This window comes from Fusarium phalaenopsidis, assembly GCF_050370095.1.
Source record: "Fusarium phalaenopsidis strain FUZ10S chromosome Unknown contig_32276, whole genome shotgun sequence".
Classification (NCBI taxonomy): Eukaryota; Fungi; Ascomycota; class Sordariomycetes; order Hypocreales; family Nectriaceae; genus Fusarium; species Fusarium phalaenopsidis.
Window position 1 is genome coordinate 815,107 of NW_028145418.1, and position 24,203 is coordinate 839,309.

Genomic DNA, 24,203 nt, shown 5'->3' on the forward strand with positions numbered 1-24,203 from the left:
GTTACTCATTATTATCTGAAGGTCTTCCAGGTTTTCAGATAGTCAGCGGTTCAATAAAGACAGATACATAATCTGGTCCTGTCGATAAACCTGGGTGAATTTGTCGGTGTTCTCTCAGCTTCCTTAGCAATATGGTACTAACAGATAAGAGTCTAATCACGGCCAATAACTCAAGCATCTGTTAGTAACGTAAAGCGGGGCTTACCCTGTTGTCCCCATCTGGATTGCTCAGAATATGCTCATCGATCGATTCTTAAAGCACCATGTGGTATGGAAGCCAACAGGGTACCAAGCCAGGTCTTTCATTTGTCTCCGAACAAGTGTCCGATTAAGGCAAAACTATCCGAAGAGCCATCTCGTGACCATTACTTGAGAGAATTTGCGGCAATTGTGACGCCCAATCTCACTACAGTCATCAGCCAATCCTTCCGTCAAATAGGTACTTATAGAGCTGGGGAAGGCCTTGCAAATCTCTTTGGCCCGATACCATTTCCATTAAGCGACATAGATGCCCTAAGCCATCACGAAATTCTACACGCTGGTTCAAGCTGCCTATATCTTCCATCACCAGCTTCTGCGACAGCAACACACCATGGCTGATACGAAAGCTCAGCGCGAGCTTTACCAGCGCTACGATACAGGATCTCAGTCTCTCGAAGATCCCGAGGTGCAGCATATGATAAGCCAAGCGGATGAGATGATGGGAAAGCCGGCAAGAATGTTGCTCATTCAAGCAGGGCTTGGTCCTTCCGCCAGTACAAGCTTCAACCTTCTTGACCTCGGATGTGGCACCGGTCTGGTCGCCTCTTGTCTCCAAGAAATGATCCGGCCGCCTGTTTTGTTGCAGAGCAAGATCCTCTGCACTGACGTCAATGCGCGGTTTGTTGATATTCTCATGCAACGCGCAAGGAATGACCAGTGGATCAACGTTGACGCGGCCGTCGGTGACGCTCAAGTAAGTTCTCTAACGACGGGTTACAAGTATTCAGTCTGATCAAACAAGAATTCGGGCCTTCCAGAGCATTCATTCAGCCATGTGACTATCAATTTCGCCATGCATATCATTCCTGACCCGGCAGCAGTCCTAAGCGGTAAACTTCCATCTTCTACTCCCTAGACGCTCTGATCTCTGACCATTATTATACAAGATGCGATCCGAACCCTTAGACCTGGTGGCGTTTTTGCATTTAGTGTGCCGCATGCTAGCAACGGTCATGACGGTGGGTGGATTCCGGATTTGCGGTCAGCGCTCGAATCTCTCGCCTTCAAGACGTCGTTCCCAGACCCGATGCCAGTAGCCCTTCATGAGAAGCCACAATGGGTAGACCCCACAGGTATCAAAGGGGAGCTGGCCGGTCATGGTTTCGTTGATATCAAGGTGGAAACTGTTGATCTCACCCATCCCATTGCCGATGCCGACAGCTTTTTAGCCTTATTCTCAATGATGATCAAGTGGGTTATCGAAACATATTGGACCGTGGAGCAGAAGCAGCAGTATGGACACGGATTCAACGAGACGCTGGTTGAGCACCTCCGGGTGAAACATGGTGGGCATGGTTGGGATCTTAAATCAACAGCTATTCTGGTCACAGCTCGGACACCGGAGTAGTTTGAACACAACATTCTCGCACGACAATGGCTAATAAATAAGGTTATAGATATGTAGTAGTAATCACCTGCTTGAGGGTTAACTACTAATCTGAAAGTAATAAAGGGCATCAAGCCAAGAAGTATGTGCGCCCGATTTGGCACACTCTGTTTGTCCAGGTGAAAGTCAGCTTGCAACGGATCTCGGGAGATCACCATGCTTCTTTGTCTCTCAGCTCCAATGGTAGAGCAACGGTGATGTTGATCAGACACCAGAATCATCCTGGAATGGACCACTGGCGTTCCAATGGTTCAAAGGGTTAGAAAACCACTTGTCCCAGTTCTTGCAAACCCTCCTAGTTTCTCGCAGTCTCTCCTTGGTCATTAACTTCTTCAAGTCTTCCTCACGCTCCATAATCTGCAACGCCAAACCACTCGAAGCATGCCAGGCAATGTGGCAGTGGAACAACCAGGAGCCGGGGTTGTCAGCCTTGAAGGCAACAACGAGGTAGCCCCCAGCCGGGATCAATGCAACATCTCGTCGTGGGGGGTTATTAAACTTGAGTGCCACCTCGTTCCTATCAATGAGTTTGGAGTCGTTGCCTTGAGCGAGGAGAGCAAAGTCGTGGCCGTGGAGATGTAGCTATAAAACGATCAGACCAATGTCACCTCGGAGGTACCAGGGCGCACCGCGATGCATTTGAACTTACAGGATGTGCAACAGGCGCAAAGATCTTCTTCTTTCCAGCCACAGCGGCGTCGGGGGCAGTGATAACAAGGTAGACCCATCCATCTTTGTTCTCTGCAGGCACCACAACGTAGTCCTTGGGCCAAGGATCCGTCCTATCGAGCCCAGTAATGGTCGGCTTTGAAAAGTCTACCCACAAGGGGTTTTCCCCAAAAGACCACCAACTAAAGTTGTTTCCAGCAACAGGTCTATTCTCAACATTTTCCAGGCCAATATCGAAGCCCTGAGACCCTGGATTTTGATGAGTTGCGTGTTCTAGTATCAGCTTACCAGGGAGTGGTATACTCACTGTTGTTCAACTCAACCGGTGTAATTTTCCACTCATGAATGGGCACCAGGTTAGCGTAGTTCTCATCACGGCAGGCCAAACTGTATGGGTCTCTCCAAGTAGTAGGCACATCCGTGCTGCTGGCGTTGTACCGAAGGATGCCCTGACGCTCGTCCGGCTCGTTTCCGACCTCGAAACCTTTGCATCCATCTGCGGGGACTGTGCGGATCCAATAGTTTCCTTTGTCCGATTCCGGGTAGTTGATGGTGTTGATTGGGTCAGCGTGGAGAACGATGTGGTATCTTTGACCTACTGGATGTTAGCTATGCACTTCCACATTACAACGGTCAAACTTACCAATGCCTATGAGGACATGGGTCACATTATAGGGGTGGATAGGGACAAAGTCAGAACTCATAACCTCGAACTTGTGGTTGTCAATGCTGAAGACGAAGGTTGTGTCGACAGATGTATTGATGACACGCAGAATATATTTCTTGCCCTGTGAGTACCTGGTTAATACCTCCATATGCTGTGGTCGTATCATACGGTTGCACGAACCTTGGTCACAGTCATGTTGAACCGCCAGCCTGGGAAGCTGCCGGCGAAGTTTCCTATGACTTGTAAGCGACGGAGGTACGTTTGGCAAACAGAAGCATACCAATTCCATTGATCAGGATACTGTTCATCCTAGGGAAGGTAGGGATGCGCGTCAGTTCTCGATCCCAATCTTGGAACGCGCTCCGATGGTTCCAGTCTGTGATCAGGATCGGGTCTTTTGCCTCGTCGTAGTTGGCTGATGATGGCCCGTGGATGGTTATAGGTCCCGCCAGACCATCGGCGTACTGCAGAGAGTAATGGCTGTGGTACCAGGAGGTTCCGTACTGGAGAGCCTTAAACTCGTAGGTGAATGTGTCGTTTGGAGCGATTGGGCACTGCGTGACGCCATTGACGCCGTCCATCTCCATTGTGTCCTTCTGTCTCAGTCCGTGCCAGTGGATCGTGGTACCGTTGTACTTGAGCTTGTTCTTGACGGTGACTCTGATAGTGTCTCCCCAGCATGCCTGGATCCAGGGGCCGGGGTAGGTTTGGTTGAAGACCTTGCCTTCATGGTTGAACACGCCGTCTCCGTTAATAGTCATGTTGTCAACTACAAGATAGTACTATTGACATCGCGGTCAGATAGGAAGCGATGGCCATGGTGACAGGATCTGCTTTACTTCTCTCAAGACCCCGGGTGGGTAAATTTTCTCATAATCTGTCGTGATGTTGTATTCTTTCTTAGTGATTTTATTTCTGAGCCAGCATTTGCGGTTGTTCTCCGTCGAGCATGACACCCATTCATCTCCAAGATCTGGATACCTGCAAGTGAAATTCTTGACCGTATCTGGGCCATGAGGTGATGGGAACTTGGGGTAGTGAGGAAGGTTTTGGTCAATGGAGAAGATGGGTTGCTGGGAGTCGTCATGCTGACCGAGCGGTATGGAAAAGAATGTGGCAACGCAAAGGATGAATGCTCTACAAGCCTCGTAGAGCCCCATGTTGGATGGTTTTCAAGGTATTTTCTCTCGAGATGTCTGGACAAATACGAAGAACTTGAAGGATGAGCAGGAAAGGAGAGAGGCTCCAGATCTTGGGGCTATCGTTTCTCCTCTTACACGTTCTCGCAATTGAATTCCCCCCTCACTTGTCTCCGAGTTCAGCTGCCTACGAACAATGTGATAAGCCGCACCAAGGTCAAATGTGATGTACATGCCTTAAGGATGTCTTGGTGTGCCTATCAGTAGCATACAGGCCGAATCCGAGGCACGGATTACAGCCATATGGTGGAGCTGGTCTGAACCTAACTGGAGCTATTGGATGTATGCAAGCCTTCAACGATAGCGCTGTTCGAGCAGACTTTAACCCCTGTCGTCAGCCGCACCGAAACGGGTTCTAGCCCATGCCACTTTCGCTTTTCCCCTCTCCAAGATGAATCTTATTCGTTGACACGCTTCGCGTGAGGGGAGCAAGGGATACGTTTTTGTCGAAATTGTTCCAGGCTAGCTAGCCGCGTCGTGCCGTCCCGCGTAGGCAAGCAATACCTCCGCTTACTTACATCAACAGTCAGCCAGCCTCAGTTCCTCGGGTCGCCAAAGACGGATGGAAGCAGGGGACAAAAGTGCTTTTGTTGCTGCCGAAGGCCATTGCCGAGCTCCTTGCTTAACTTGATACAGCTGACGCGTCGATCTGCAACGGTATTGGAGAGATTGTTGATGTCTATGACGCGAGAATCACTCTTACCGGCCTCGGCAGATCTTGGTAGATTTTTTTGAGGCCTACACCATGCAGTTTGACGTGATTAAGCTGATATACGATTTGTCTTCTCTCCGATGCAACTTGAAGCAAGAGTCTGGTGACCCCAAATAGAGCATATGCAAACCGATCAAAGGAGATTTTCTGAACACATCAAGGTACTTCGTCAAAAGGCTACACAAGGCCAGGGGGCGGGGGCCTCGGAGCAACCCAACAGAACTAGCACAGCCGTAACACAACTAAGCACATCAAGGGACTAACATGCGTTGAGCTTAAAAACCAGGAGGCAGACAGCGATTTCCCGTTAGACCCCGCGTGGCGTAGGCGTAGGTACGAGATTATCCCAGAGCCCTCGATTGGCGTCGTCACATGTAGGACAACAAAAAGGTTTATGGCAGAGACCGTTTGCGTACAAAAGTGGTATCAGGTCCAAAAGCAATCAATAGTAACTTTGAAGTGTTCGTTTTGCCGACACAATAGAGCACTCGGGGGGACCCATCTCCAAGTTTCCCAGACAAACAACAGAGGACAGAAAGTCTAACTACGTGTTGTGAGACCTGAAGAACAAAGATACCCTATAGGATCACAGCATGGGAAAACGGCTGGAATGCGGAAATATGACATGCTTTTTGTAACAGCCCATTCTTTCGACGCCACCCCAACCCGAGCTCGAGGCTAGAACTCATTGACAAAATGTACGCCTGGCCGTACCTATTCCGTACTGAAGAGGGTTTGGCTTCTTTTAGGGACGAGGAAGTGAGTCTGACACACTGAACTCATACAAATTCATAAGCACAAAGCCACCGTACCTCTAGCACGTTCCCAGAGCTTGGCCAAGAACAAGCGAATATGCTAACAGAGTGCACACCACAAGAATCTAACAGGGAAATCTCAATTGAAAAGAGTAGAAAGAAAAGGAAGTCGTCAAACGAAAGAAATGTCTAGCCGCCGCGCCAAGCCAAGATGCATAATCCAGATCATTAACATTAAGCGAAACATTTGCCCTCGACCATCTTCGCAAAAGTGACTGAAGGTGCGTCCACCAGCCTCCAAAAGATATCTGCAAGCCAGATGAGGATGGGGATGTAAATGGCAATCGCAGATAACCATGCAAACTCCTTCCAGAACCCTGGCTCTGTGCCAGTGAAGTTGTTCCACATGAAATCTATCAGAGGCTTCCCGATCAACTGGTTTCCGAGACCATGTACCAGGTACAAGGCAAAAGATATCTTGCCTAGGTAACGAATCGGCCTCGTCTCCAGAACAGCTTGGCATCCCTTAAGGTAGCTGATAGCCGAGACAACGGTGGTTGCTCCGATCGATAACCATACATTTGTTCCGTAAGCCGGGTTTTCCTTGAAGAAACTCGCCATCCAAATCCATCCTGGAGTCGCATCTGCTCCCTTGTTCGGGTATGAAAGAATGTACAGCCCCAAGATCAAGATGAAGATTAGGCCAGCTTTCCGGACTTTACCGCTAATCCTTTGATACCATGGCATCTTGCCATGGGTCTTCTCCAGGTCGAAATCTTCAGTCCAGGTCGTGTCTGTTTCGCTGCTGGTGGTGGGTTCAGAGAGCAGCAAAAGATTGCTTTCTGCCACGACAATCCCTGCCAGGAACAAGGCCATGGCCCATTGTTCTTTTGCCATGAAGTAGACACATATGGCAGCCACAGTTACCATTCGAACCCAAGCTCTGCACCGTGCAAGGCCTAGGATAGTTACGAATAGGATTATTGATCCGCGGAATTCGATCGGGATTGTCCAAAGATGTCCGTTAAAGTGAAATCCGCCGTTGCTAGTTACCAATGTGAATGGATTCACGATCCGATCAATATCATGTAACAGGGCCTTCGTGTCGGACCGAAATGTTGCCCCTTTGTGTCTCTTTGGGGAGATATTCGAGAGGTGGGCCAGGTAATGAAGAAAGAGCGAGGTAAGGCTGGGAATGGCCAGTCGCATACCACGACGGAAGACTGATGATGACAATCTCTTCAATAGTGTACCGTGGTCTTGCTTGTGTATGAACTTCAATGGTGAGAAGGACAGGGCATATCCGGAAATGACGAAAAAGATGGCCACCATCGCGCGGCCGTGGACAATGAGTCGAATGAAGGGCAGCTGTATAAGCAAGCGCTTGTTCTCTCCAGGACCACCATACGCCCATAGGAGGCCAGGGTGCCCATACATTGTGTGGTGGAAGAGAAAGACGAAGAACGAGGCCACACCGCGGAGACCATCTAGCCAATCAGTACTGATCCGGCTGCTTCCAGCTTGGCGTGTGCCAGATTGGCTTGGCCGCTCTTCCGCAGAGGCATCGTGTTGTAGGAAGCTGGGTGTCAAGATTTCCTGAATCCTGGTGGCGGCTACTCTCCAAGTGCTGTGAGGAGGAGGCGGCAGCACGAGGGAATCGAGGCTCGATCGAGAAGAAACGCTGCCGATTGCATTGGTCGCATGGTCAATCTCGATCTCTTGCCGTGGAAGGGCCGTGTATGCTGACTGGCTCATGATGCCAGACGAGAGAAAGGCCGAAGAAAATGGAAAAACCAAGAAAACCAAGAGTTGCCGAGAATGCGGGTAGGGAGAGGTGCAGGTTTCGGCTGCTGCACCCAAAATACATATATACTCTACCTTGATCCCCCTGATAATCCTGTGGTATGGCGGCATCGGTTATTTGGAAGCCAGTATCGTGTTAAAACCGAGGCTTTTGCCATCGTGGCTGACTAGATCACCGAGAGGCAAAGCGCCATGTACCCAGATGCCCGATATCTCTCCTATGAGCAGCGCGATAGCAGATTTTGCTCCGTACTAAAATCGCGTTCCAATCTGCCCCTTTGCAATCCAAAAGACTCCCTTGCCATATTGTGGCCTCCCTTGCGTTCCGACCCAGTTAGCGATATGAGCTAATGTTGCTTATCCCCTCCCTTACATGGTTAGAACAGCGTTCCCCTCGACTTAATGTCTCACGTCTCCCTTGAGAAAAGTATACATTAAGCATAAGGCTCGTGAGAATAAGCTTATTTCTACACCGTAGGGTTGTGCAATTTCGACGATGCAAGGCAGCAAGTCGACGTGAGATAATCGACAGGTTCAGTGACTCTGTTTATGGCGAATTGCATGACGAGGGAACGCGTTGCTGTTATCTTGGAAGAGCCCAGTCGGACTGTGCCTCGACTGCCTCTATCATATCAGTACTGATTGATCCCTTATGGATAAGGGAATGGGATCCAATTCCTCAGTCTCAGCCTAATTCAATTAATGTCTCTCTTGGACCACCTCCTTGCTGCATTGTTCCATCAGCCGGTATCCTTGCAGAGTCGAAACAGGCAAGAGTCGAGATTTCGTAGCATCTCTTGGTAGAAGCCAACGGTCGTCCACCAGCTCTTTTCTTTGGTGGGAGAGCTGACATCCGGGTTTAAGAACGTTCCAGTCACTGTGGCCTTGAAATGTCTGGTTTCACACTGATACTATTCAGATAGGCTTGTTGGCGTGCGATCGACATGATTCGGGTTGTTTGTGGCAAAAGCGCTTATGCCGTTGCTCGTAGGAATTCTAATTGTTCGCCTCAAACTTCTTATAATCGATTTTCAGCTGGCGTTGTTTGGCATCATTCTTGGGCCACTCATGCGAGCCCGAGCAAGGTGTGAGTGTTGGTCAGAAAATTCCTGACGGAGGGCTGGTGTTTCAGGAAGCCAAGTGGTGAGTTCACGGTGGAGCAGACTCAGACAAAGATGGCGACAATCTTACAGCATCATAAGCCCTTATCCAAAGTTTCGATCCAGTTTATCGTGCTATTTCCGAGTAGTGTGTGTGTGTGTTGACGATGAAAGACCTTGTCAGTTCCTGGCGAGGTAAGACATGCTGGACTCGATGTTAATGCCAGCCCCGTTTGCTAATCTGGTGTAGTATTAAACCTAATACTATACAAGCATTGTGATATATTCCGCCCCTCCATCATTAAGCCACTTCACCGAGCGTAATGATCTCTTGCCTATATATAGGGTTCTGTAGTTTAGTGCTTACCCAAGCGGAGCTGAACACTTCTCTGGTGAGCAGTCTCAGTGGTAGCAAACTTCCAAGCAGGCACACCTCGCTCAAAGAGCTCATCCAGCTCCTCATATGTTCTCCCCTTGGTCTCGGGGAATAGGAGGATCGTGGGAACGAGATAAACAACCGTGATGCCACCGAAGAAGAGACTAATCTTCTGACCCCAACCGGCATTTTGGTTAGACAACATGAGCGGCACCGTATAGTTCTAAAAGAAAGATTAGGAAGAATCCAAGGATAGTGCAAGGATGGCCGAGACTTACAAACAGGACACCACTAGCAGACTGAATAATAGAGGCGAAAGCAGTCGACTTGGCGCGGAAGAGGGAACTCGAGACTTCGACCAAACTAATCCAGCCTATCATAAATAGATCAGCAAGTGTTTCTGGGCATCAGGTAACACCAAAACATACCAATTGGAGCAAGTGAAACGGCATAGATGAAAGCCCAGAGGGCGCAGAGGGTAACCAAGGCAGCACCTGTGGCCGAATTGGCCTCGAGGAAACCAAGACCACCAACGATGAAGCAGAGGGCACCCATCACGATTCCACCATAGATGACGAGTGTACGACGACCAGCCGTATCAACGAGATAAAACGAGGCGATAATACCTGCTACCAGGACGAGTTGAATGATCAGGTTACCGAGGAAAGGGTCGTCGAGCTTAGCAAGGGCGAAAAAGTATGTCGCGTAGTTGAAGAACAGAGGCGCGCCGACAAAGTTCTGGAAGGTAAATGGCAATGTCGCAATGATGGCTCTCTTGATGTTCAACCAAGTGAAGAATGCTCGCCATTGGTTGTCGGCATGCGATTTTTGGAGTTCGATCGACTTATCGGTTTCGTACTTGATGACGGCGTATTCGTGGTCAAAGTCGTAGCCTTCGACGTTGCCGATAAGTCTTCGCAAGGCCTTCTTAGCATCTTCAGGTCTATCGTGCATAGCGTACCAGACTGGTAACAAGTTAGCCGTTGCAAATTGTGCGAGGGCCCATCGATATTTTGTACGCACCTGGCGACTCTGGGAGATAGAGCATGGGGATAAGCCAGAGACCACAGAAGACAAACTCGGAGAAAAAGATGTTGCGGAACTTGAGGGGGGTAGTGTCCTTGAGAATCTTAAGACCAATGGCTAGGAAGAGCTGACCGATAGCAAAGAAGAGTGAGAAACCACCGAGGAGAGCACCACGGAACTGGGGCAGAGCAGTTTCTGACAGGTAGATCATGATGGAGGAGCTCAGAAGACCCGAGGCAAAACCACCAACCAGTCGAGAACAAAGAATGAGCTCCCAACTCTTTGCAACAAGGGCGAGAACGATAGACTGAAGATCTCAAACGTAAGTATCTGGCTGGTGACGACACGAGAGGAGAGGGTGTATCGTACTAGGGCGAGGAACACAGTCAAAGCCCACATGTTGAACTTGCGACCGAACCGATCGGCCGTAATCGGAGCGATCAACTGGATAATAATCTGCGACGCAAAGTTCATAGCCTGCCACAGCGAGACGTGGGTCGAGCTGAGAGCTGGGGCACCAGTCTCGGGATCGGTCACGGTAGCGAATTGTTCGATGAAGCCTTCGTTGGCAATGATACTTCCGATAACGGAGTGACCGTAGCCGGAGTACCTGTATGGGAACCGTTAGTCATTCATTGGACTTTGCAAGTAACAGAGGCCAAAGAAGTAAGACTGCCGTACATTGCGCCGACAGATACCATGAGGCCGGTGGCGTAAAGGCGCCAGAACTTCCTCACGGCCTGGGCACGCGTCAAGCCCGCAAAGGCCGAGGTAATTGGCGTTATCTCATCGTTGGCCTTTTCATTCTGGGGGACATCGTCGATGTGGTTGAGCTCGTCAGCATTGGCGACGCTGGACTTGTCGCAGTGGTTGTCCATGCTGTTCCAACGCGTCAAGGGACAAAGATTGATAAGACAGGTCAAAGGGAATTGAATCCAATTGTGATTGGGTATGAGCCTGGGTTGAACCTGGAATCAGACCTCAAGGCAGAGTCCAAGACTCAATCTTCTTATACAACCATGGAAGAAGTTCATCGGTTCCTGACACCATTGTTGATGGATCAGGCGGCTGTCACTACCGACTGTCTGGATCGAGACCATTGATGTGGGGATGGGAGTTTCTCCGGGCTCAAGCTATTGTTCTGTTTGTGAGGCCGGAGAAATAGACCATCCCCAGATGGACCCAATCATGGGGTATTCTCCGGTCAGTATCACGAATCTAATTGGTTGTCCGGAGAAACTAACACGGTCAACGCGTCGAAATTGACAAAGTTGACGCGGTAGTCTCAGAGCTTAACCGTTCCTTTCCCCGCGTTTATCACCCTACTATGTAACGCAATCCCCGGATCACCGCTTCTCCAAGCTCTGACCGTTCAGGTCGTCGTTCCTGGACAAGATACCGAGGCCAATACAGGTTCCCGGGCCCATCAGGGCGGCTCACTCTCGATTTTATCCGGAGAGCCAAATTAGCCGCCAGTTCTTAAAGAGGAATAGTGTCACATGCAATGCTAACCCCAGATCAAGACACATGACCTGGGGAAATACGGAGTTACGCGTAACCTGTTTTGTTTACGTACCTCGTACATGGTTGGAAGATGCCGGGGTCACACCATCAGATCAGGCCAGTTGGAGAACTTTTCAGCTAGCCGACGTAGATCCGCACAACCGGTCACAGGAGCCTCTTGAATCCCCGGCGCGTCGTCAAAGCCTGCCATGGTGTGGTGCCTGGCATTAGCAGCACCGGCACTACACGACTGCTCTGCCAAGTCGTGATGCCGTCGTTGAGCAGTGACATTTCCAGAAATAAATTGCTAGAGTCTCTTCATCACCTTTAGCCTTTCTTCTGTCTCGGCATTCTCCTCATATGTGTGGGATTAGGTGGTGAGCCCATTAGTTGATAGTTTGGTCGAGACGCGATCGCATAGGACCGTCAGAGAAATCAGTGGATCGAGGAGTCAGGTGTAAAGACAGATAGGCCCCATGCAAATCACGGTAGACTGCATTGATCCTCAACACAGGTTGCACATCACCTTACAGAATCACAAAGATAGGTCCATGTTCCATGATCGCGGGAGCCCATTAGATCACACGAGCATTGACTTCAACGACTAATTTATCATGCCAACTCATTTGAGGATCGCGTCTTCCAGCTTATTTGGATCAAAAGCACTGGCAGAACCCTACCCTATATCACTTCATAAGGGACAAGGGGCGTTGGTATTATAGAGATCTTGCCAGTGAACGTTAAACTTACAATCATGTAAAATATCAATTTATCCCTGAGCCTGCAATTTTTTCAAGTCCTAGAGCTATTGCCTATGTGGGTAGTGCTGTGACTCTTAACCGAGAAGCGTTCTCTGTTTGTTCTCAAGGCTCTATTCCGTGACCCAGTCCAATTGTGGTGGCGCTCAAGTGATGGCACGTGCAAGCTTATGTAAGCCACGAACCATCGTGGTTTTGTCGTACGTGCCTAAAGAGGATCTCATGATAGCCTCATTTCTCAAATCAATGGCAACCCCATCAAGACGGTTGTTTCCACCCAGTTTTGACCTTGATACTTGCGAAAGGTTTAAAAAAAGACTAACGAGGCTTGGCCATTTGCTGCTGTAAAATGGATAGCGACGTCAAAATATAAGTAGTTTATCTCCCACCATTCTGTCAGAAGCAATACTCCCTGGAACATAATATCGCGGTCTCAATAAGTCCGAGTTCATGTAACATAGACTGTGGCTCATCCCAGAATGAGTTCGGTGTCTTCAAGAGGCTGCCTTTCCCAAACATGTTGAAAGATACGTCCCAGTCCCTTGCGATACGCTATCCCATCAACCCATTCAACCCAGAGGATATTGACAAAGTCGTAGTCTTCCCCGGGGCTAGAGAAGGCATGCCCTTTCGAAATTGCGACAACCTGAAATGCTTCTTTGCGTGTTGGTCTGGTGGTGATGCTGTCATAATTCTTCACGTTTCTTGCTCGGCTCTTGAGCTGGCGACGATCCAGTAAGCACGACCCGCGTGTATACATTGCCCCAGTCGGCTCGCTCTCCTCGTCCTCCGCATCTATGGTTGAAGAACTTGGAGCCGCGTGCAAGGTGAGATAACCAGCAAACAACCCGTTCTGATCTTTCAGATATATAGGAATAGGGTCATCTGTAAATTTCCTGGGAGAAGTGGAAGGGTAATTGTGTTCCCATTCGAGAATCCTAGCGTCTGGTTCTCCTAGAACAAGCCCTTCTGTGTCCGACAGGACAGGTACCTTCCCCATTGAAAATCGTTCGAGGTTTGGCTCAATTTGATTATGGGAATGGGATACCAAAACTCAGTCTCCGGAGCATCCTCATGCACATAGTAGAAGGCCGGCGTTTCCTCTCGGGGTTTCCAAGGGCGGAAGTGCTTATCGTCTTTGACCGTAGACCTGTCGCTTTCCAATTTCGTCCAGCCAGGTGATAGATCGCCCTCCCCCTTGTTCAGGAAACGCTATCTATATTTGAACCCCTCATTCTGATAGGGTATGAGCTTTGGCTCAGATTCCTTCTTGTCTTGAGCGTACCATTGCACCAGGGGCTCTGTCCGGCAACCGTCGGAGTAGAAGCGCATAGTTTTGCTGTATCGAATGTAATCGCTTGCTCCGATCCAAGACGAATAGTCCACCTCTGTGGCCCAGCCAGCCCATGACCAGGTCGGTGGGCACTCCCCTTGCGCTTTTGAAGGGACTTTTCGGTAGATCTTGTTGGCAGAACCGGGCTGAGGCCATTGGGTATGAGGATTCGACTTCCATAGAAGCGCGGCATCGAGAAACATGATTGGAAGGCCTTGGATGAAGCCTCCCAGAAAGATATTGCTGACAGCGGTCGAGAATCCGGCAAATGCGCTCAATGTGTCCTCTGCAAAGGTGAACTGTCGGGTCCCATAAGTTTCCACAAGCTGATTCAGCCCTGTGATGTCTGGAAAGGTAGTATTCAACACCTCTTCACCTATTACCCCCCACCCAGACCCCAGGAGCCTTGGCTTGTGATCGTAGTCTAAGTCCTCAGTCCAGACCACAGTACCGCAGCTCCACTGGACGGAGTCGTTACTGAAAATGAGGCGTCTGGGAGAAAACAACGCTTCTTGAAAGGTCCAGCCTCGTCGACACCATGGCATTAGGCCGGTGGTATACTCTAGCCTCTCCACGAAACGATAGCCGCCTGCGGACACGTTTCGTATATGGAGGGAGCGAGGTTCCGAGATATTCTCAAGGCCTTGCAGGCCGTGCCAAGCATCGGCTGCTTGGGCAGAAATTATCGTCAGTTTGGCAGCCGCATAGATCGACGACATGTTGGTGATCTGGTGGTGCTTGGATGCCCCATCGTCTTGGACAATGCATAGTGCATCAACCCACAAATATCTTTCGCCAAGCAGCTTGACGAGCTCGATCGAGTCGCGAATAGTGCGAGCGACTTGCTGAGCCAGCGGGCCTGTAGAAAGAGCCTGTTCCTTCTGAAGCTCGGTCAAGTTGCTCCGCTCTGTCATCAACATCTTCTTGGTGCCCCATATGTAGCTCAAAGCAACATATTGGTACTCGTCTGCACGGGAACCAAGCAGTACTTGTGGGTGTCAACAAGCCATACGGCACGAGAAGCAGGTAGTCTTTCAGAGGCCAGTGTCTGCCCACATTTGGAGTCGTGCGTTGTGCAACACTTGTCATTCCACTGACGAAGAATAGTTGAGTCAATCCAAGAAGGGTTATTGACGCGTCCGTTTCCGATGTTGTTTCCACCTGCCGACTGTTTGACCAAATTGAAGTGGAATTTGTAGGCGAAGCGCGGATCAAAGATGATGCAAAGTCCAGGCTCATCATTGTCAGCAACTATCTCGCAGGTCAGGCGAGACCTTTTTGGAAAGAAGTCCCTGAGTAGTTTTGGGTGGATGGTGCAATCTGAAGCGGGAGAAGGCTTCCCGATAGTATTTATGCTGGATGGAAGTTGAGTATAAGAAGGCAATGAACTCAGGCGCTTGATCATCTCGATGCACATGTTGCAAGCATGCTGACTTGTACCTGCGACGCGCCCTTCGTTAGCATGAGTTGGGAAACATGTTATATGGAAAAGCTTTGTACCTATCTGGCCAGGCTTGGGGTTGTTTTCGGGGATCTGATCCATCATTTCGTTGATGCTGGTTGATATGGCGTGGCTACTCCCTGCGCGGAGGCGAGCCTCGCTGCCATTTCGTAGGAGGAGCAGGTCAAGAGGGTTCATTTTGTGTGGACTGGGGATTCTGGCACAAGCGCCGTCGGATGCCGAATAATTATTTAGATGAACAGAAGTGAGCTGCTGGCTAAGACGCTTTGGCATTTAGCGATAGTTCAACGTGGCCGGAGTGCCTGCAGAAGGCAGGCAGGACAGTGTCATCAATCGGCCTATTGATCATCAGGTTGGGGCTGAGCAGGCTGCGGCTTGAGGCTGATGTGGTGTGCAGGCGTCCAGTCATATCCAATGAGTTGTCGAGTTTTCAGGCTGTCTCACTCTACTCGTGCGATCCTCGTTGCATTCCTGCTGACAGATGGCCGTCATTAATCCTCCAGCAGTAGTGGCAGAGACCAATCCTGCAAGGCATTTTGGGCCTTGGTCGCTCCTTTGCACAACTGGGCCATGCCCTGAGGACTTAAGATAGTAATCCCTGCCACTGTTGAGAAGTACTGACATATTCGCCAATAGTCCAGGCGGTCGTGCCTTGCGACATTACCAGCCTGGGGTAGGTTACATGCAAACATGAAGCACTGGCTGTCAGTCAACTGGCGATCGTCTCTAATCTGGGCGGAGCTAGCGGTGTGCGGTAAACGTAGGAGAGCAGGTAGATACATCGGGCGGCATATTATGACCGACGGAGACGTCATTGATAGCAACAAAATGTAACAAGGGTAGCAGACATTGATATACAGTTGGTGTTTGAGCCTTGATTCTTCAAACCTTCGTATTCTGCAGGACCGTGTTTGACTGCTGCAGCTTGATATTATTCGTGTTCTCAATGGACAGAGTAAACAATGTCCCAAATACTGTAAAACATTGAGTAATAACTCACTAACACATAACAGCGACCTTTATAAGACTAATCAATGTCTTTAGTCGCCTGGGCTTCTTTTCTACAACCACAATAGCTGCCCTCTCACTTTCTAGGCTTGAATCACATCGGTATCACCGGCCCTATTCCGTGGGAGCGTGGCTGACAGGGAGCTATTGTTTCACAGTTGGCGCTATCGCCGCTATTGAACGCCACTATGGATCCACGGAATTTGGCCCCGAGGTATGGATATAAAAAGACACAACGGTGATGCCACCAGGAACAAAAAATGAAGATAAATCTACGGTCCCGTTCGGGGCGCTCTGTGAAATTTCTCCCGTACTATGCTTGATATACTAACGAATGATAAGATGCTGAAGCCATGGGCCTATTGTGTTTGTTAATGTGAGTATGTGTCGCTGATCTTGCCCGTCGAACCCTGGCCAGAAGTGGATGCCAACGACAAACTATTGAATGGAGACGGCTAGATCTAAGCAATTAACGGCCATGCCACGCACGCAAGTGGATGTTCATTTTGGAAATGATTCTATGATCCCTGGCACTGATATTGTTTAAATCGGTTTGGTCCCGATCCATGTAGACTCTCACCATTCTCTTCATCCAACTCCTAGACTTGCCCCTAGTGTCCGCCGTTTGCAATGATCTTCTCCAAGGTCTTCATTGCCGTCACGGCTCTGGCCGTCAGTGGCTCGGTCAACGCCAGCCCTTGTCGTCCCAGCTCTGGGGCCTCGTCGTCCACTCCTTTGTCCACTTCTACTGTATCTGCTTCGACTGAAACCACTGCCTCGACTTCGGGCGAATCATCGACCACTGCTACAGCGACGGCCACGACTACCGAATCGTCGACCTTGGCAGAGTCCACTTCCACCGACGCCTCGACTACCGAACTCTCCTTGACGACTGCTGAGACCTCGACCACCGCCGAGACTTCCTCAATTGAGACATCCTCCACTACAATCGAAGTCACTTCAACCACTGCTGAGACTTCGACAACTGCTGAAGCCTCTTCGACGACTGCTGAGAGTTCTACCACCGTCCAGACCTCCTCGACCACTGCCGAGGCTTCTTCGTCCACAACTTCGGCTTGTGTTGAGCCCACAAACTTTGTTCAAAACCCATCCTTCGAAAACGGAGACGAACCATGGCATTTCAGTTCGGGAGCTGGCAGGGTCCTATCAGGCAACTCGGATGGCAACTGGGACCTGTACGTCTCAAATCTCTCAAGCACGATACCTGACTAACAAACAATGTAGCGCCCTCACACTCCAGGAAGCAAACGACCTGCAATTTGCCGAGCAGACTATCACAGGCTTTACTCTTGGTCTCGAGTACAAGTTGACTTATCAGTGGTGGACTCCATATGGTAACACACCAGACGGCTGCTATTTCCATGTCGACGTTACCGGTGCAGACCAGCAGGATGACCCCATACCAAGCCCCAATGACTACTTTGTCGAGGGCCCGTCCTTCACATTCACCGCGATATCCTCGACACTGACTATTCAGCTTGGTGTATACTGCACCTCAGAGCCTTCCTTCTCGGTGAACTTGGACTCCATCGTGATTTTGCCAGTTCAACCAGTTTGTTCTCAGAATGTGGGAGGAGATTAGGATGGGAGAGACAAGAACAATGGCGGTCGACTGTTGCTAGGAACATTAATACCCAAACTAATAGCCTTGTATACCTGTTTAACTATTTAACATGGTTTATATTGCTTGACCTAAAGATAATTGTAAAGCTTTAGTTCCAAAGCCCTTTATCATATTGATCGTCCGAAACGCCCTGATAAAAGTGATGCTCTTCTAGCATGTGACGGGTCCCCTTCACTTGCTCATCATGACATGATTAGTCAGAGTGGAAGGGCCAGGAATCGCTCCCGATGGGAGTATTTTCTCCTCCACACTGGTCAAGTGGGTATATACTGGGGTAGAAATTGGGCCGTCTTTTCACTCCAACAAGACGGCTCGGTCTCTCGATTGCTTTGCCGAAAATGCTCATCAAGACTGTCAAGAGATCATAAAAGTCTGCCAACATATATGAAGTGTAATAATTTGGTTACTCGGAAACTTACCTCGTTGTTTCTCGACGCACCTTCGTCATGACGGATCAACACCACGCGCCGAGCGGCAGCCCAAATGGCATCGACACTAAATCTTTCGGCTTTATCGGGCTCGGGATTATGGGATGGGGCATGGCCAAGAATCTGAGGGCCAAGATTCCGGCCGAGTCTGTGCTCAACGTTTGCGAGATCAACAAAGCTCGACTGGATGAGTTCGTATCCTCAACGCCTGGCAAGATCCAGGTCTGCGACAGTCCGCTCAAGGTGGTTCAAAGCAGTGTGAGTGATGATGCAGAATGCAATATGACCTGGTCTAATACGTCTCCAGGATGTGATTATTACAATGCTGCCTCACGGAGAGCATGTTCTTCAAGTCTTTACAAACCCAAAGAATGGTCTTCTCTCGATGGCTTCTTCCGGGGCAAAGACCTTCATCGACTGCTCTACCATTGACGTCAAAACTTCACAGGAAGTGGCCGCCGCAGTGGAAAAGTCTGGCCATGGAGTATTTGCCGACGCTCCTGTATCGGGAGGACAAGGCGGCGCCAACGGAGGCACCCTAACCTTCATGGTGGGCAGTACCACAGAGGTCTTTGACACAATCAAGCCCATTCTCGATAAGATGGGCAAGCCGGAAAACATATTTCACTGTGGTGGCTCCGGTGCTGGGCTGGCTACCAAGCTTATCAACAACTACCTCTCCGCCATCAACATGATTGGAGTCTGCGAAGGCACCCTAACCTTCATGGTGGGCAGTACCACAGAGGTCTTTGACACAATCAAGCCCATTCTCGATAAGATGGGCAAGCCGGAAAACATATTTCACTGTGGTGGCTCCGGTGCTGGGCTGGCTACCAAGCTTATCAACAACTACCTCTCCGCCATCAACATGATTGGAGTCTGCGAAGGCATGAACATGGGTCGACTGTACGGCCTGGACCCCGTTCTTCTTGCAGGAGTCATCAACAGCTCTACGGGAATGTCGCGGAACAGCCGGGAACAGAACCCCGTGAAAGGAGTCTCGTCTGTGGCGTCCTCGGCCACCGACTTTGAGGGTGGTTTCTCTACCGAGCTCTGCCACGGCGTTCTCCAGATGTCTATGGAGCTCAGCGAGCAGCTTGGCGCGAAGAGCATGTTGGCACCGGTAGTGAGGAGCATGTATGATTGTGCTGTGCAAAGCGACAAGTGCCGCGGAAAGGACTTTAGGAGTATTTACCGGCTGTTCTCGGAGGACGAAGGACAGGAGTTGCCGGTGCCGAGTTCAAATAAGGTTAATGGGAAGAAGGAGTGCTAGGTAAAAATGGAGACTTGATTGCTCATAAATTTTCGCACCCCCGTGGGTGACTGTTCATCAACCCATAAAGGGCAGCAAGAAACGACCGTAATATTGATAACGAGGCATGGAATATCTTCATCCATTGAGGTTCAAGTATCGAAACATGCCCATTAGAACTGGGGTCTGGCGACTTGACATTTATGGCTACTTGTAATCTACACTGTAATCTAGTTTGCGCACCCTCTACTCCGAGCGCATCAGAGAGCACCTGGAAAGAACCGACCTTCACTCTTCGCTTGCTTTCCCCAGGCTCTATCGTGTGCGAAAACAACCTCGACTTCCTTCATATCCCCAGGATCTCGAATCGTCTCTCTGATTACACGAAGAGTCTTCTCGGCTTGAGTCTTATCCTGATGGATACAACAGACTACCCCCGGGTAAGCCGCGTCGTTCCAAGTCGCCACGTCCTTCACTCCAGTCAAGAGTCGCCGATCATGACATGAATCTCCAGCAAGATAGACGTGCTTGCCACTCTCCAGTCGACATAAGAGGTTGATGTGGCCGTCAATGTGCCCCGGCGCGGAGACAACATGGACACTTCCGTCACCAAAGATGTCCATAGCGGCTTCGAAGTGGCCCTTGCGGTGCCAAGGCCGAGAGAAGTAGCCGGCCAACCGCTCGCTATGGGTTGTCAAGATCGTCTGTTCCTCCAGCGGCGGAGGGGTTGCTGGTAGACCTGTTGACGGTAGCTCTATGGTCCTCTTCATGTCTAGCATGCCCTCCTCGAAGTGATTATGACTTCCCGCAGTGGTCTCTCGCTTCCCGTTGATGAGCTTTGCTGCACCTGGCCCGATAACATATGTTGAGTTGGGGTAGTCAGAAGGCGTTCCGACATGGTCCCAGTGCAGATGGCTGAACATGACGATGTCGATATCGTCAGGTCCTAGACCACCATCCGAGAGGGACTTCAGGGTGTCTGGGTCTCCGGAAAGTGGTTGCCGGGTCTGGGCATGCTTGAATATGGGCGCGGCATAGTCCTGGAGCTTCCGCCGGATGCCGAGATCGAATACGATCCTGGTGACTTTTCCCGACTGTTGGTCCGTATGCTGGATCAAGAACGAAAGAGAGGGGACCGTTGTCCGTGCCGAGGTATCTTCCAGGGGCGTGACAAAGAAACGTTCTGGCAAAGTCAGGTATCCTGCCTGGAGGGCGTGAACCGAGACGAACGACATGATGAGTATCTGCGACAAGATGCAGAAGCAGAGCCAAGGGAATAATGAAGCGACAGTGGCTACATCGATATGCTCTCTGTTTCTAAATAACGAACCCGGCGGCCTTTGTAAATGCTGAGCTCCAGAAGAAGCCGAATAGGGGCTGCTTCGACGGACCTCATATTTACCCCAAATGATCGCCCGCTGGATGGCGTTATCCCCCCCTCTTGTTTCTCACGCGACAGGACCACTGAAAGTTGTCACACATTTTTACCCCGAGCTCCTGGAGGAGAAAGACCTACGGTCGTTGACGGCATTTTAAGCAACATAAAGGTACGACTGTATGTCCGTGCATTGATCGATCAGTGATGTGAAGAACGCATCCCAAAGACAATCATTGAATACCCTCGGTAAAATCGAGAGATATTTGTCAAAATGTCCACTGAAAAGAAGTTCGACAACCTCCACACCGAGATGTTCGATCTCGGCCTCCAAAACCGTCGTGAGGTAGTTGGAGACGTCTACGTCAACGCCGCTCTCGAGAATGGCAAGAGCGAGTTCGCTTACCCTGGCCAGCAGCTTGTGACCGAGTGAGTATAGTCTTCTCCGCATCTGGCGGCTTCGTCTAACTCGTCCCGTCAAGGTGGTGTTGGGGCAATATTTGGTCTCGCCCAGGCCTCGAGCGCAAGCAACGCAGTTTGCTGAGTACGTAATTCTGCCTCCTCACTGGGTGACTGGTCTAACCCAGTGGACTCTAGACATTGGCATGTTGATTGCACTGAAGAGCTGGCCAGAACTGGGTGTTCATGTTCGTGGCGCCCTGAACAACGGTCTCACCGAGATTGAGGTCCGCGAGGCCATTCTCCATGCTACTATCTATTGCGGCGTGCCAGCTGGCGTTGAGGCTTTCAAGGTTGCCCAGAAAACGATTAATGATATGATTGAGAAGGGAGAACACAAGAGGGAGCTGGCCGAGGTGTCGCCATTCCTCGAAAAGTCTGCGTAAAGTACCTGGCTAGAAGGAATGGCTGCTTGTTGCCACAGTAGAAGAATAACCTACGTGTAACACTTCATCAACATGGATGCCATGTTAAAATTCGCCACTGAAAGCAACCAGTGCGGCCAAGTTGTGTTTGCTTAATCCCCAGTTCGTTCGCTGGTGTGTCCCTGGGGCATTTTGACTCTCCAGCTTGCCAAGAATTCTCCATGTATTCATTATGCGAGAGTTTGGATGTCACAGCCGCGCTAACGGCTCGACCCTCCTGTTCCAGACCCTCAGTTCGCGGCTAGCCATGACTCAATCAGCTCCAAGACGCCCTCACCCAGTCCATCTCGACCCCATACCCCAGATCTACTCCGCATATTTTCTCCCCCACGGGCACACAGCCTAGTCCGTGGACCGAGAATCAGGGATGGTGCAAATGGGTTCATGGGTCACTGCCGCATTGCCATGTTGGACATTCATCGTGATCCCCGGTATATAAACTCTCTCCATGGCCGTACATGTCTCCTTACACACAGATCTGCTTCTCCAGACCTCTACTGCCATCATGTCGGGCACCAGCACGAGGTATAACTTTCTCATCATCTTCTTTGTTGCCCTGGGATCTTTCACCTATGGCTTCAACTCAGCCATCAGTGGCTCTGTGCTGGGCCTATCTTCGTTTCTCAACTACTTCAATCTCGTCACCAGCGGCCCTGGTGCCAGCAAAAGTAACCAGATCATTGGTGGTGAGTCTCGACTACTGAAGACACGAGAGGACGTGGGCTAACTTTCCTCCACAGCCAACAATGCCCTCTTTGCAGGTGGTGGTGTCATCGGCTGCGGCCTCGTCCCCTGGCTGTTGGATCAATGTGGCCGACGTCTTGCTATCCAGCTAACTTGTGCCATCTGCCTGGTGTCGGCGGTCTTGCAGGCCGCATCCGTTCATATTGGGATGCTCCTTGTTGGCCGTTTCATCAATGGCATCGGAGTTGGCATGATTGACGTTGCTGTTCCAATTTATCAATCCGAAATTTCTCCTGCCAAGGTCCGAGGGCGCATGGTTGGATCTCATGGATTTCTGGTTGTTGTGGGATATGTAAGTTGATGCCTGTTGGGTGTGTCATTGAGATGAAGCTAATCAGCCTTTACTACCTAGGCTATGGCTGGATGGATTGGCTATGGATGTTTCTTTATCACCAAAGACGCCCTCCAATGGCGTCTCTGTCTCGCATTCCAGATCATTGCCCCTTTGCTTCTTTTGGCCGGCTCTCCTTGGATGCCAGAATCCCCACGATGGTTGTGCAAGGTTGATAGGGTCTCGGAAGCCCAAAAGGTTCTCGAGAAGCTGCATCCTAGTTCCGAGAACCACCCCGAGGGTCGCTCTTTCGCCGAGAATGAGCTTCACCAGATCAGAAACCAGCTTGAGATCGAGAGGCTGGAGAATGCAGCCACCGGTTGGACTGAGGCCTTCTCCCGAGCTTCGTACCGCAAGAGACTCCTCTATGGCTTCTTTGTCCAGTAAGTAACCTCCCACTCTGTTGTAACAGGACTTGCACTAACCGAATGCCTCTAAAGATGCATCGCTCAGTCAACTGGCGTTCTGGTCGTCAACAACTACCAGATCCTCCTCTACGATGGTCTCGGCCTGCGGGGCTCGATCGCTCTTATGCTCTACGCATGCTACAACTCCCTGGCCGCATTTATGAACTGGGTCAATAGTTTGATCTTGGACCGCTTTGGACGCATCAGAATCATGGTCGTCGGTCTCATCGGCTGTTCCCTGTCTCTCTGCGGCTTCACTGCGATGGTCGCTGAGTTTGTCGGAACCACCAACAAGATCGGCAACGGCTTTGGCGTCTTCTTTCTCTACCTCTTTGTCTTCTTCTACGGAGGCACCATGGATGCATCGTCTTATGTCTACTGTGCTGAGATCTTTCCTACCTCGATCCGTGCCCAGGGAGTTGGATTCAGTGTGGCTGGTCTGTTTATCATGACTCTGATCTACACACAGACCGCCCCCACCGCATTTGAGAACGTCGGTTGGAAGTACTACCTTGTCTTCATCATCCTTCCCTGGATTGGTGCTTTCATCATGCAGCGATACTTCCCCGAAACCGCGGGACTGTCTCTCGAGGATATTGCGGTTCTTTTTGGCGACGAGGCGGCCGTGAACGAGAACAACGAATCGGCGAACAAGTCGAGTGAGGGATCTACTATGCAGGGAGGAGTTGAAAAGGGAGAGGCGGGCCACAAGAATGTTTATTCTGAGCATACCGAGGTTGCCTAGTTGGTGGAGCATTGTAACTGAAGGGCAGATGGGGATGAAGGCGGGGGAAGGGGATCTTGTCAACAGTTCGACCTGATTTTCTTGAGGAGGTGGACGGCAAACAGGGGACTTCTGCAAATTGTTATAAGACGTAATCTAGTTACCGAGTTGGCGCACGCCTTCGCTGATGTGCTTTGTTCAACTCATACATCACCAGTCATACGTCGCGAGTGCTATGAGAAGAGATAACACATGGGGAGTATAATAAAACGGATGAATCAAGCGTAACATTGGCGAGTCACTTGGATCGACAAATTAGTGACTTGCATTCTCGTGGGCGAGTTGGTCAACCCCGACGCTTGATTAACTCACTAGGCGATAAGAGGAGATGGGC

General features: G+C 50.3%; 9 protein-coding genes across 9 annotated transcripts; 5 read left to right on the top strand and 4 right to left on the bottom strand.

The window, feature by feature from the left end:
• Positions 1-592: 592 nt before the first annotated feature.
• Positions 593-1,609, top strand: LRP88_00554 (class I SAM-dependent methyltransferase; the record flags this gene model as incomplete). The annotated part of the gene is made up of 3 exons (XM_083237262.1): positions 593-955; positions 1,004-1,091; positions 1,149-1,609. 3 exons carry the CDS (start codon positions 593-595, stop codon positions 1,607-1,609), a joined length of 912 nt encoding a protein of 303 aa, XP_083107153.1.
• A 243-nt stretch (positions 1,610-1,852) lies between these two features.
• LRP88_00555 (multicopper oxidase) lies at positions 1,853-3,745 on the bottom strand (the record flags this gene model as incomplete). The annotated part of the gene is made up of 6 exons (XM_083237263.1): positions 1,853-2,230; positions 2,298-2,566; positions 2,625-2,912; positions 2,961-3,105; positions 3,165-3,217; positions 3,265-3,745. The coding sequence occupies 6 exons, from the start codon at positions 3,743-3,745 to the stop codon at positions 1,853-1,855; spliced, it is 1,614 nt and encodes a 537-aa protein (XP_083107154.1).
• A 2,139-nt stretch (positions 3,746-5,884) lies between these two features.
• Positions 5,885-7,405, bottom strand: LRP88_00556 (acyltransferase family protein; the record flags this gene model as incomplete). The annotated part of the gene is made up of 1 exon (XM_083237264.1): positions 5,885-7,405. One exon carries the CDS (start codon positions 7,403-7,405, stop codon positions 5,885-5,887), a length of 1,521 nt encoding a protein of 506 aa, XP_083107155.1.
• A 1,504-nt stretch (positions 7,406-8,909) lies between these two features.
• On the bottom strand, positions 8,910-10,833 carry LRP88_00557 (uncharacterized protein; the record flags this gene model as incomplete). The annotated part of the gene is made up of 6 exons (XM_083237265.1): positions 8,910-9,152; positions 9,208-9,302; positions 9,358-9,894; positions 9,953-10,262; positions 10,325-10,565; positions 10,637-10,833. The coding sequence occupies 6 exons, from the start codon at positions 10,831-10,833 to the stop codon at positions 8,910-8,912; spliced, it is 1,623 nt and encodes a 540-aa protein (XP_083107156.1).
• A 5,816-nt stretch (positions 10,834-16,649) lies between these two features.
• Positions 16,650-17,622, top strand: LRP88_00558 (uncharacterized protein; the record flags this gene model as incomplete). The annotated part of the gene is made up of 2 exons (XM_083237266.1): positions 16,650-17,215; positions 17,265-17,622. 2 exons carry the CDS (start codon positions 16,650-16,652, stop codon positions 17,620-17,622), a joined length of 924 nt encoding a protein of 307 aa, XP_083107157.1.
• Positions 17,623-18,110: 488 nt separating this feature from the next.
• Positions 18,111-19,365, top strand: LRP88_00559 (NAD binding domain of 6-phosphogluconate dehydrogenase-domain-containing protein; the record flags this gene model as incomplete). The annotated part of the gene is made up of 2 exons (XM_083237267.1): positions 18,111-18,350; positions 18,400-19,365. The coding sequence occupies 2 exons, from the start codon at positions 18,111-18,113 to the stop codon at positions 19,363-19,365; spliced, it is 1,206 nt and encodes a 401-aa protein (XP_083107158.1).
• Positions 19,366-19,604: 239 nt separating this feature from the next.
• Positions 19,605-20,579, bottom strand: LRP88_00560 (beta-lactamase-like protein; the record flags this gene model as incomplete). The annotated part of the gene is made up of 1 exon (XM_083237268.1): positions 19,605-20,579. The coding sequence occupies one exon, from the start codon at positions 20,577-20,579 to the stop codon at positions 19,605-19,607; it is 975 nt and encodes a 324-aa protein (XP_083107159.1).
• Positions 20,580-20,993: 414 nt separating this feature from the next.
• Positions 20,994-21,564, top strand: LRP88_00561 (AhpD-like protein; the record flags this gene model as incomplete). The annotated part of the gene is made up of 3 exons (XM_083237269.1): positions 20,994-21,148; positions 21,202-21,263; positions 21,317-21,564. The coding sequence occupies 3 exons, from the start codon at positions 20,994-20,996 to the stop codon at positions 21,562-21,564; spliced, it is 465 nt and encodes a 154-aa protein (XP_083107160.1).
• Positions 21,565-22,108: 544 nt separating this feature from the next.
• LRP88_00562 (general substrate transporter) lies at positions 22,109-23,830 on the top strand (the record flags this gene model as incomplete). Its single annotated transcript, XM_083237270.1, has 4 exons — positions 22,109-22,289; positions 22,344-22,639; positions 22,700-23,061; positions 23,119-23,830. The coding sequence occupies 4 exons, from the start codon at positions 22,109-22,111 to the stop codon at positions 23,828-23,830; spliced, it is 1,551 nt and encodes a 516-aa protein (XP_083107161.1).
• Between the last annotated feature and the right edge of the window lie 373 nt (positions 23,831-24,203).